This window comes from Prunus persica, chromosome G1 (assembly GCF_000346465.2).
Source record: "Prunus persica cultivar Lovell chromosome G1, Prunus_persica_NCBIv2, whole genome shotgun sequence".
In the NCBI taxonomy this organism is placed as follows: Eukaryota; Viridiplantae; Streptophyta; class Magnoliopsida; order Rosales; family Rosaceae; genus Prunus; species Prunus persica.
The window spans coordinates 45,808,478-45,821,696 of record NC_034009.1 but is presented as its reverse complement, the minus strand read 5'-3'; the positions used below and the strand labels follow the sequence as shown (position 1 = coordinate 45,821,696).

At 33.5% G+C, this 13,219-nt stretch overlaps 1 protein-coding gene across 1 annotated transcript; it reads right to left on the bottom strand.

Annotated features, from left to right (window-relative positions):
• Positions 209 to 4,558, bottom strand: LOC18792799 (WAT1-related protein At1g25270). The gene is made up of 7 exons (XM_007224773.2): positions 3,712 to 4,558; positions 3,261 to 3,323; positions 2,610 to 2,726; positions 2,209 to 2,473; positions 1,166 to 1,324; positions 870 to 1,021; positions 209 to 671 (listed from the first exon to the last, which is right to left on the bottom strand). The coding sequence occupies exons 1-7, from the start codon at positions 3,909 to 3,911 to the stop codon at positions 452 to 454; spliced, it is 1,176 nt and encodes a 391-aa protein (XP_007224835.1). The 5' UTR covers positions 3,912 to 4,558; the 3' UTR covers positions 209 to 451.

The window sequence follows — 13,219 nt, the reverse complement described above, 5'->3', positions numbered from 1 at the left end:
TTATAAAAATAAAAATAAAAACAAAATTGGTTTTAAAAAAATTTAAGAGAAATAGTAATAAGGGTACCATTGTTCTTAACTAAATGGATAGAAGTTGCCCATAGGCCCAAAACTTAGCATGACTGGTCACTGAACAGAATATAATTCATTTGTTACAATATCAAAAAATAGCAAGGAGTATGTAACTCAAACAGTTAATTAGTTACCTTTACGCGCGAGATTTTATGTTAGAATTTCTCTCTTTTAATATTATTTGTATAAAAATATTTAACATACATATATTTATAACCTCCCCAAAAATTTACTTGAAGGGGATGGATCTATATACAATATCTTATACACGGAACAATACCAAAACTCCCAAATATTTGGGTAATTGGAATTGGGATACCCAGAAAAACATTACAATAATTAACATTTCTGTTATCACATTATTGTAGCTGGGTTTTCTTCAAATCCTCCTTTCTTCTACGGTATTTGGAGCATTATTACTTGTTAGGCCCTCATTGTTGCTGCTCATGCCGTTAGGCATTATAACAATATCAATTGATCCAGAATCTTGATGATGAAAGCTTTCAGACGGCGCCACTGATTGACTCTTGTTTATTTCTTTGCCCTTACCCCACAGCACAGCATATAAGCCGCACACTATCAGTACTGCTCCTAACACACTGTTATTTGCAAATTAAACAACAAATTAATAATTAAATTCAAATGCAAGCAGAGCCCCAAACGTATATTACATATTTCTCGTTCATTACTTTTATTGTTTTACGACATCAATTTATGGTAAATTTTCAGAATCTCAAGGTCGGCCCTAGTTGAGAGATCGATCAATCAGTTCCATAAAAAAGTGGTATATATAGTACCTTCCAAGGTGCAGCTTCTCGTCCAATACCAGAGACCCAACAATGGCAACAAGCACCAGCATAAGAGGGTTGAAAACAGATACAAACAAGGGGCCTCTCATGCGTATGCACAAAGCAATACATGTCACACTTAGCCCAGTGGCCACAACTCCCTACATAAAAAAAAGTCATGAGCATAGCCATATTCAATTATTATTAATTGACTACATATATAAGATCAAATCGCAATATTTTTAGATGAGGGTGATGGAAATTTAAGAACAACAAATAGTAGAAGAAGCTTAGGGTGGTAATACCCCGTATGCCACTGTGAGAAGCCTAATATTCCAACCTAATTTCCATTGGCTCCAGTCCCTCTCCTTGATGAGGGCAAATCCAACGGCCTGGATTGACCCCATTGCTGACATTAAAGCAGAGCTTGAATAGTGGCAAGGGTACGTCGCCCCCATTTTAGTCTGTTGCACAAACAGAAAACAAATGTTAGAAAAAAAAAAAACTAAATATGTATTAGTCTAATGTGATCATAATATATATTACTAATAAGAATTTCATGGGCACTGAGCTTTGGCAGTGTCATGGCCGGATAGGGAGGAATGGAAAGGGGGTTTTTCTTTTTTCTCTCTAGGGCATGTTTAGGAATGCTTTTGTAAGGGCTAAGGTCCCGTTTGGTTCATGGGAAAGGAGACTTGGGAATTAAAAATCAATTGTTTTCCCATGTTTGGTAAGTCTAAGTATAGGAAATCGTTGCCTGGCTCATGAGAAAGTAGGGGAGAAAGTGAAGTCATCCTCCCAACTTGAGTTTTGTTTTCCCTCATCATGGGAAAGTTTGGGGAAATGAGCTAACATTAAATACAGATTTTTTATGACCATTTTATCCCCATTAACAATTTAGAATTATAATATATCATTCAATACATTCTTGTTTTATTTGATTTAATATAGGTATAATTGAAAATTTATACAAACTTTGTTTTCCATTCCTACTCAAAACAAACATGGAAAAGGAAATAAAGTGATATATCCCGGTTGCTTTTCCAGCATTACCAAACATGGGAAATGAATCTTCTATTTCCATTCATTGAGAAATGACATGATAAATGATTTCCCCTCAAATTCATTCCATAAACCAAACGGGGCCTAAAAGTGTTTTCTAACAATCAAAAGCAATTCTAATATTGAGTATGACACAATAATTTAAAAATGCTTATGAGTCATGAAAACGATCTCTGCACTTCCAAATACTTTTCTCGAAAACTCTTGAATTTTTAACAAAAATTTCAACAGTCTTCTAATAAAAGCGCTTATATTATACCCCTAAATTTGTATGTGAATGTGTCACCTGAATAATGAGCCATAAAGCAAAGCCAAAACAGCTCCCCAAGGACAGTAGGCAGCCCAATAGTCGATTACCAGAGTCTGCATGAGCTGATGCTGCCAAGTGGTTGTTTTGTTGCTGACTACTATGCAAAAGGTCAACATGTGTAGACCAGATGTTGATCTCCGCACCTTTGTAAAATGTCAGAACCATCGCTCCACCAATTCCCATTAATGTTCCCAACACCTTTGCCTTCCCTGCTATACTTCTTAAATTCAATCTCTCCAACCTATATAACCAAAGCAAACCAATCACAATTCATCAATTTATGCAGAGAGTTAAAATAACATTTACTTCTGTACCCGGCAAGTAAAAAATTTATTAATATAAAATCCTTAATGAAACCAAACCCAACATAAATTTACCTGCAGGTGATGGCGAAGACGAAAGTTAAGGCTGGGATGAGTTGGGCTATGGCAGAAGCAAATGTTGCAGATGTCAAGGCTAAGCTTTGAATGTACAAATTTTGTGTCAATGATCCCCTGCATTAATATTGAATCTTTTTAGCTATATCTTTTTTTTTTATTTGTGTCAACAACTGTACATGTTGCTTTTTGAAAGCCTAGAAGATAACAAGAGTCACGTAAAAAGTTGTGGACATGCGTACTTTAGAGATTGCAATGGCCACAGTTGGCTTCTATTTCTAGTGGACTACCAACTGTAAGCACTAATATATCTCTATATGCACAATACAAATAAAAAATATATATGTACACAGTTTTTCTTTCATATGGTTGTCCATACATTATTATCGTGGGGATGTCATTGTAAAAATGAAGGAAAGCAAAGATGGGTAATAGAAAATACACGACGTCCACACGATAATAACGTCTGGACATCCACGGAGGAGAATTTCCATATATAAGTTATTCTCTCATCCGGATGTCATATATATATGCTTTATACTATTTCAATAAAAATAAAAGTAAAAAGTTTCTTCATATAATTATAACCCAGAACAAAATGATTTTGGTAAAGATTGAAGAAACACAATTGCGCAGGGATAAGTTGCTTACCCAAATAAGCCAGACAAAAATCCTTGCAAGAGCACCATCCATGTGAGCTTTGGCCTGCTTTTCCTGCATGTAAATAAAACAAATTGGACACCAATTGGTTTGAAACATATAAGTGGTCAATGTGGCAAAATGTCAAAAGGTAGCACTTGGGATTTGATTTCCTTTTCCCTTTCTTTTCTTTCCTTTCCTTTCCTTTTTTCTTTTCTTTTCGTTCTTATTTTCCCAGTGTGTTTTTGTAAAGGAAACTTCTCGTGTGTATATGATGAACTTATTGAATGTTCTGAAAGATATTACTGAAACCACGTCATCAACAGAGCACGCATGATGCAATTAGGGAAAGCTCTAGCAAATATGACATTATTGAATATTTCTTCGTTCTGAAAAACGCAAAAGATGGAAAGAACTTTTAATTTATTCTATCAAAGAAGAGAAATGCAATACTAATATTCACCTTTCAAAGATAAGAGCAATAGGAAGGAGGAAGGCGGTTCCAAAAATGAAGCGATATGCAACAAGAATCCTTGAGCTCATTCCATCATTAGTCGCCAGTTTGTAGAAAATATTAACCCCAGCAAATGAAAACTGAACCGCCACCATTAACAACACTGGCTTCATGTCATGCAAAGCATCACAAATCTCATGAACCCCCATCACCAAACACACTGGAGAGAGAGAGAGAGGGAGAGAGAGAGAGAGAGGTTTGAGTGATAAAAGAGAGAAATTGAGGAGTGAATTGGGCTGACTGTATTCGAGGTTTTAAAGCTCTGTGGCTCTGGCTTCTGTGGGAGCTCCCCACGTCACCACCTACGAACCACATGGAGGCCTATATATTCAACTAGCTAACTACAAAATCTGAGGCCGAAAGGAAACAGCTACACACAGAGAGTTTGTGCAGCAAATTAACCCTCTAGAATAATCCTAGCCTAGATACAGAAAGAAGTTGTAGCCAACTTTGCATCTAGAATAACCCAAGCCTAGTTCACTACACATATAACTTTCTGAGAAACTACTGACCAAAAAAACTAACAAACAAATTTGAGCCACTAAAGGGAAACTAAAGCAAAAGATGGAATGATACATATTCACTAGTCTCATTGCTGTGGTGTAACTGTGTTGTGAGTATATTGACATGTTGTAAAAATTATTTAGTAAATATCCTATCGTTTGTCAAAAACAAAAAAACAAAAAAAAATTCTAGCGCAGCAAAACAGCAATGTACTCAGGTGTATTTACGCTATTGTCTAATCATTTGTCAACCACAACGTTTAAAATGCAAATTACAACCGTTTTGCATATGGTAAACTTAATAATAAACTTAAATATTAATATTTGTAATTAAACTTTGTTTGTACTCGCCTATTTTGCTTTCGCCAAATGTAACTTCTATCAATTTTCATATATCATTTATGTAACTTTTAGTATTTTTATATATAGTGATAACTAGTTAATAAGTTAACACGACACTAACAGTGTTGTGGCCCACTCCACTAACTAGTTAATAAGTTAAAACGACATTAACAGTGTTGTGGCTCACTCCACTAACTAGTTAGTAAGTTAATACGACACTAACAGTGATGTGGCCCACTTCACTCACTAGTTAATAAGTTAACAAGACATTAACAATGTTGTGGCCCACTCCACTATCTAGTTAATAAGGACTTAAAAATTGAACAATTCATATTATAAAATTATATCGCGGAGTAAGTCCAAACAAGTAGTTAGTATGTTAATACAAAGCTACCACTCGCTTAGGCCGCCACTCCACGATATCATCTCATGATTAGAGTCTTTCATTTTTTAGGTCATCATTCAAGGAACATCTTTGTAAAAACTTAGCCGAATTAAAATCGTTTTATTTGATTATCATTGTCAATATTTTCATTATTTATAAAAACAAATATCATGTTTGTATATTTATTTTATCACAAATAGAACATCCACAATCATGCTACTTACTTTTTAGTTAAAATTTAGCTAAAAACACTAGAAAGCTATTTTAGGAGCTCCTTATAAAATTTCAACTCCAACCATACTCCCTAGTCTATGGAATCATAAATGATTTATTTCTTTTTTTAGTTTAGCATAAATGCTCATTCTTCATATAAAATAATAATAAAAATATGTAGCATTAAATAAATACTTAAAATAACATTAAAGTAAAGAAGCATTCAATTCTAGGGATCCACTAGGAGTCCTTTCTCTCTTCTCAAATTTAGGAGCTCCTACAGGTTTTCCTGTTTTAAGAGTTGGATAGAGAGCATGGTTGGAGATGGGTTTTCTCACTTCCTCTCTAAATTTTATTTAAGGAGGTGGTTTAGAGAGTCCATTATGGATGCTCATAGATGACTTAATTTTGTCTGATTTGGTTAATTTTTTGTAAAGGTAAACCTTGAATAAGGACCTAAAAAATGAACAGCAGTCATGATCATGTGATGACATTGTGGTGTGGGCCTAATTGAGTGGTTAGTGCCATAATAATGTCTTCCTGACAGATTAACTTCCTACATGTTATACTCCAATAAGGACTAGTCACTAATTAGGCTCGATACAATCGTTTATGAAGTGGAAATCAACTCAGTATTTTAACCATTAAGACTAAACACGCTATCATAAACATGTGGTGTTATATTAATACTAACCTCAAATCCTAGAACCACAAGGAATCCTAATTAGAAGCAAAATACCAACCAAAAAAAAAAAACTAAAATTACTCTTAAATAGTCTCTTAAAAATTGCTAAATTCTCACGTGAACATGAAATGGTATAAATTAGGGAGAATGTTTCAACTGAATATTCAAACACTATATGAATTTGAAGGGAACAAGCTTGATGTCGAAATTGACATCTAATTTATCATTCTTTTGGGAAAAAAAAATAACTGTATTGATGATATGGCCTCATTTAAATAATTAAAAGAGATAGATATATGTGTAATAATATAATATGACATTTGATATTTTGAATAGACTTAAAAAATTTACGAAATGTCAAGTTGCCATAAATAGAAATTTAACAATTTTTATTTGACAACATTATAAGAAGTTATGTTTCAGCCCCACCCCCACCTCTTTTTTTTTTTTTTTTTTTTTAAGAGTGATTATAGTATAATACGGTAGTAAGGGGGGAAAATAAACCCCATTATTCACCTATATTATAACACATATACAAGATGTATCACGTGATCATACCATAATATTCTATAATTTCTCCTTTTATGAACTTTTCTCTTTTTAATTTAGATCAATGATACTCTTAATTTAGATGGAGACTCTAGTTAACTCGAATTATTTCCATACGACCATTCCCAATGCCTTTTCCACATTTTTCTTCAACTGTGAATGATATCCAAAGGCACTAATGGTTGTTAAAATCAACTTTGAATATAAGTAACATCATTAGTCCAATACGTACATCAACACCTTTTTATCTTTTTGCTATGCATGGCACTATGGAATGGAAGCAGAGTTAAAATTTGTTTTGTTGAGGTAATTTTTCCATAAAAGTGGACGTTGGAGATGGAGAGCAAATATTAGTGCGTTGTTGTTGGTATGATGCATCACGCAGTGCATGGACATGGTGGTAGCTAGCTAGAACCGTGCTCTTCACGAGAACCAAGTGCGCATACCTAATTAAATAGACACAAGCACTCGGATTATAGCCAAGAAAGGCAGTAGATACATTACAACTTTATACTAACCCTTAATTAATTAGACTAATTATATTATGTGCATACAATCCCCTTCTATTAAGTGATTCCCTCAAATAACTTTATTTGAGAAACAACTTTGGAGAGTCTACTACAAATTTTATTTGAACGATCCGAACGTCTATTTTCAAATCTTCATTTATAGGTCATCTTTGCCAAAAAAGAAGACAAACTGAAAACCATTAAAATATCTAATTTTGACCAACAAAATAGACAAACACGTTACTTGAAGAAAACACCAAATAATAAGCATTAACCAAGTTATTAATAGAGTCATATTCAAGTGAATTTTTTTTTTCATAAATGATCTTTGAAGAAATACCTAAAAAATAAAATTTGAATAATTGAAATACAATATGTGGTAGACCTTACAAACGTTTCTCTAAAAAAAGTTAAAATACTAAAATTGCACGTGTTTCTGAGTGTTATTGGATTGGGTTTACTGGAAATACGACTGGTTTACACCAGATATTTTATACAACTGTAAGTTCCAAAAACCTTACTTAAAAGACAACTATGGTAATAGTGGCAGTAGGTTGAAAGTAGGCTACCCAAATTGGGTGGAAATGGTTTTTTCTTCACAAAGGGGGCTGGGCTTGGACTTATGGGCTACAAAATATACTTTACATTTGTTTTTGGCTAGCCTCGGCCACTCTTTCCCCTTATTTACCTAATTCACCTTTTACCAACGAGCATGTTCAGTAGTGCTACATAGCTAACCCACTATGCTTATGTCAATATTTAGCACAAAAACGTTAAAGTGTTTTTTGACCCCAAGAAAAAAAAATTACCTTATGTTGGAATGAATTAATTGAAAATTACATAAAATTTTTCAATAACAATTAATAATTTGGTGTTTGGATTTATGACAATTACTAATGAGTGCTGCTAAACGAACCCTAAAATTAACTGAGTACACCCTAGTATCAAACTACTTATTGAATTACTAATTTACCATAATATAAAATGACCAAAAAGGATATATTGAATTGTGAAACAAATAAAATTTTAATAAGTATACCTTACTCACTATATTCAACCCTTGTCAGACGTAGAAAAATCTTCGTATTGCTTGGTGCTCACGAATAACGCAGGGAGTACTAGTTTAGGATTGGTATTACGAAATTAAAGATTTTGATGAAACCCAAAATCTGAAAAGAGGGCACAAATTCATGTAAAAAGAGAAACCTGGTTTAGGATTGGTATTAGAGTGTTGCACTAGGGCTATTTTTGGTAGTTAAATAGGGTGTACTTAGTTTTTTACATTTTAATTAAAAAATTAAGGTTAACTTAGATTATAGAGTGTACTCAGTTAAGTTTAGTGTTCGTTTAGCAGCACTCTTAATAATTTCAGTGTTTACATTTTTGACAATTAATAATTTCAGTGTTTGGATTTATGTATATCGAATTTTGTTCTTTTTACATGGAAAAATGAATTTTTGGACAATAGAAATTGCAAAATGAGACATATTTTAGCGAAAATTAAACTCGAAAATCTCAATCCCCGATTTCAACGATTTTTTTCCACATGTCATTTAATAAGTTCCTTGCTTAAGTTGCCAAACAATGTAAATATCAATTTCTCCTCTTCAATTCCTGACATTTAACTAAATTCCAAGTTATTTTCCTCCATCAAATCAAGAAGGAGGGTCAAAGTATTTTTGAGTTAACCTATTACGTCTTCTAAGAATAACTTCTATTCTTCAACTGGAGTATATATAGAGCTCTTACCAGCCTACGAATAGGCCATTACTTGGACCCTATGCCACCAACTTGAAAACCTTCCTCGTTTGGCCTCCAATGTTTGAGGTCAAATTCGGAGAAGATATACTTTAATTCGGGATTTGATAAAATCTCCTCAGGCAAATCTCACTCCTTCGGCTGACATTGATTTCTCAATTCTCGTTTGAAAACCATCACATGCAAATCTCCTCAGGATTCTCTAAGCACATTAATTAAAATTTCCCTAACGGCCTTTTGGTCCAACACTAGGTTCCAAGACTTCCCTTCTCTAATCATGTTAAGCCATTTATTTTAGATCGGCCAGGACAAAACTTCAAACTATATGTCCAAACATTAGAATTTCAACACGTTATGGGTTGATTTTTTCAAGTCTTATCTATTTTTAGTTGTTTTAAGTGTGCACTCTTATTTGGAATGTCTGTGCCATAATTTTTTCGCGATCATGCTTGATTGTTAGTAGAGGAGCCCCAAATTGTCCTAATTTTAATATTAGATAGCTCCGTTATTATAATAGCCCTTTGCAGTTAGTTTGTATTGACTTTTTGTGATTAGTGGCTTTTTCAGCTAAGTTATAAATGCAATCCCAGAATTTCTCAACCTAAAAAAAAAAATCGGCTTATGAGCATAGCACTTTCAAACAGGGAGTAGTATAGGTGGTAATTATTTGCTTTAGATTTACGTAATTAAAAAAATTGCCTCATAAAATGCTGCCACTACCTATTGAATTCATAAAATTATTTTCATATATTTCGCCTAACCATAGTCGAAATGTTACTTTTTAGGACTTCTAAACCCCTTGATCTTCCTGAAGCATAATATTGTTATCTCCCCCGTTAACTGACTCATTCCCCTTCATCGACAATGCTCTTTGAAGTCCACTAGCTACATCAGACTTTTCAGATTCTTCGGATATGGTATCCAATGCCTTTGGGGGACGATATGTGGGGATGTCCTCTGGTGAAAATTGATAATCATCCTGCCAATTAATTCACACATTATATTACAAACAATACAATATACAATGCGCACATGAAATTAAACACGTTGATAATTAGCTACAAAAAAAGAAAAAGACACCAATGAATATAACGACACATGCATGAATATTAGTGTTTACAAATTGAGTTTGAATATGTTGGACACCAAAACCACAGTCGAGTTCCATTACATATGCATATACATGTGCCTATTAACATTTTTTTTAGTAGTGGCACGGTCAAGTTCCATTAACACTTAAAAATGATAGATGCCTCAATGAAAACATTGCAAAATGTATATATAATATGTTCAAATCAATATAAATGTTTGATTTATGAGTCATACATATACTAATCCAAGGAATCTAAATATGAAACACATGAATTAATACAAAAACAAGTTGCACGTGTCATCCATACATCAATCAGAACTTTTTAACTAAAGAAAAAGAAGGTATTAACAAATTATTGAGACACATTTAATTCAAAGGTTAAATATCTTGGTCAAAACTATGCTTTTTGCATAGGATGAGCCCAGAAAAAATCCAAAAAAAGACTAATGAGAAACAATAAAACGTGCTTTAAATATCTTGATAAGTGTCAACAAAAATGGTACAGAAATCAGTGAACTAATAACTAGAAGTAGACATGGGTTTTAACTAAGTTTGTTAGAGTGGATGTGCTTCCCACTCTGCACCCGAGTTCGAATTCCCCTCTCCGTAGTTTAGATTATATTAAAGTACAAGAGCGCTTGTATTTTTTAAAAAAAAAACCCCAAAAAAAAAAATTAATGAAGCAATGAAATTGATGTTAAAAGTTAAGAAAATAAAACCATTTGAGAAAAGGGTGAGATTGCTCTAGTGTGAGCTTAAAGAAGTATTAAATCATACCGTCTCATCAAGCAAAGAGATTTGAGACTGAGGCAGAGAGCCATTTTCACTCATAACATCCTGCTCCTTACCGCCTCCATTTTCTACACCATTTCCTTTCTCCAATCCATTGCTGCTGTGTTCATCAACTTCTGGAATATCAACCGTTTTATCTGTTGATTGTTGCTCCGGCGGCGATGGTGTTTTCGAAGATTTTCTAGTCTTGCCCTTTGTACGTTTGGACACAGAGCTCACACAAGCCCCCATTTATGCAAATCCTTAAGCTTGGTTTTTCAAGAACAAGAAAGTAAATGCAGACCAACACTCATAGGTTTCGGGATTATAATTTTGGAGACTTGTAGTATATGCTAGGTTTAGGGTTTTATTTAGTTTTTAAGGTTGAGGTTTAATTAGGGTTATTTTTTAATCGAAGTTTCATCTCAGATTTCTCGGAAAATTTTGAGTGAATTGGCTACGTTGATGAAAATCAACTTTCCTCGTTTTGTTTATTTAAATCTTGCTTTGATTCAATTGCTCAAGTATCTTTTCTTTTATTCAATCAATAGAAGATCATCGGTAATGATTTTTGTCATTAATAGCTGTAAATCGAAGTCCATGAGTCGTCCATCAAAACAAACAATTAAATATTCATGAGACAATTTGAGGTAAAGACTATCAAATCTTCTAACAAGAAAGGAAACATAATCTTTTCCCAATCGTGAATCTTTTAAATTAGATCTACTTCATCAGAGTCCACTATTCTATAATCTTGCAGTTTTTTTTTCCTTCCCTTCAACGAGGTGATGCATGAAGTTAAATGTTAAGAGTGTTTGTCTCACGTTGAAAAGTTACGAAATCTTGTTTTAGTTTATAAGGAATTAGGCTACTTTCCCCATTGCTAACTGATTTTGGAGTGAAACTTCAACTCCCTTCATTAAATATGGATATACTGTATAAACTGGTCAATGGTCATGTCTTATTTTTGTACACTTGGTTGGAGAAGATATGAGGTTGGATTCGTGGATGGTGATAACCATATACACTTCTTGTGCTCAATTCAATACGTAATTGTGTTTAATTTTATTGCAGTGACGTAATTTTGTAGTGGATGTATAAGTTAATTGTAACAGAATCTTGTAAGTATACTATTGTTTGTCCAATACAGATATGCCAATGTGGGAACACATATTTCGCAGGCCAATAAGGAGATGACACATGAAAAAAGAATATTCTTTAGGTCAATTAATTACTCTAATTAAATCTTATTTAATTAGGAAAATTATCTTTAATTTAAGATATGAATATCTCCCTAAATTAAGGAATCAATTTCCACCAAATCTCATGGAGTAATTCCTATCATCTTTTTGGATAAAAATAATTCTAACCAAATAAGAAATATTCTCCCAAAACCCTAGCACACAAAGAGCCTATAAATACATGGATACACAAGACATTCGGGGTAATTCTTTTTAAACCCTAAAATTGTATGTGCATGATAGAAAGTCCAATTTCGCGAGTGATTATAAAAAATTAAGGTAATACGGCCACGTAGTACATTTTGAAAACATGTTATAATATAAATATATATTTATTGATACTATTCCCTAAAAGGGATGGCACTTTCTGATACGACCCAATATACGATTCAAAACCCACACGGGAAATTAGTTGGTTCAACATGCACAATAAAAATTTGGGTCTTTTTGGGTCGACCCGTTTAATAAACAGGTGGGTTTCAAGTCAATCCGCCAACTATGAAAATACCTATATAACCCATTTATTAAACCCGTGTGATACCCACCAATGCACTAAAGCCAATGCGCTAAAAATGAATGGAAATGGTGACTTCAGCACACACACAAAAGGGGATTCAAACTCTTGCCACTTCCATTCCTCTTTTAGTGCCTTATCCATCACGTTGATGATAACTTTGTGATTATATGGTACGACATTTTATATTTATAATGTCTCTACAAGGTGTTTTTCAAAGAAGTAGAATTTCACATGTATATATCATTTGATATTTATATTTATACATGCTTCTTTACGCATCATAGCCAATTCTCACATTATTGTGATCATGGAAAAATTCTTTGAATAGTCATTTCTTTCTCAACTTTTTTTGTTTACATTTTTACCTCGCTAGTTACTAGTTGCTACTACTTAGCAGGTCAACCCGATACACGGCTCGAAACCACACGAGAAATTAGTGGGTCAACCCGACACGACACGTTTATTAAACGGGTTGAATTTGAGTTGAACATTCTTGACACATATATAATCTTGACACAACACATCCATTACCAAACCTACCAATGAGTTTAAGGATTGTGCCCCTTGACACTAGTTCTATCTTTGAAGTTATGATTGCTAATGGTAGTAAAATTAAGAGTAAAGGGTGTTGTTCTAAGGTACAAAACAGGCTTCTCATCTATAGTTCGAATACAAATGTCACATTTTTAACTGTCACTATGATGGCATCTCAAACTAATCACACATTGTTATATGACAAAATTAAAGTGCATGACATTACGTGTTTGACTTGAAATACCACCACCGTAACATCCTCGGTGTAGACAAGTTTTCTCTAAAAGAGAGAGGACACTGCCAACCATGGCATGCCTCTGTTCTATTGCTCATCCAACACAAGACTAACCAACCAAT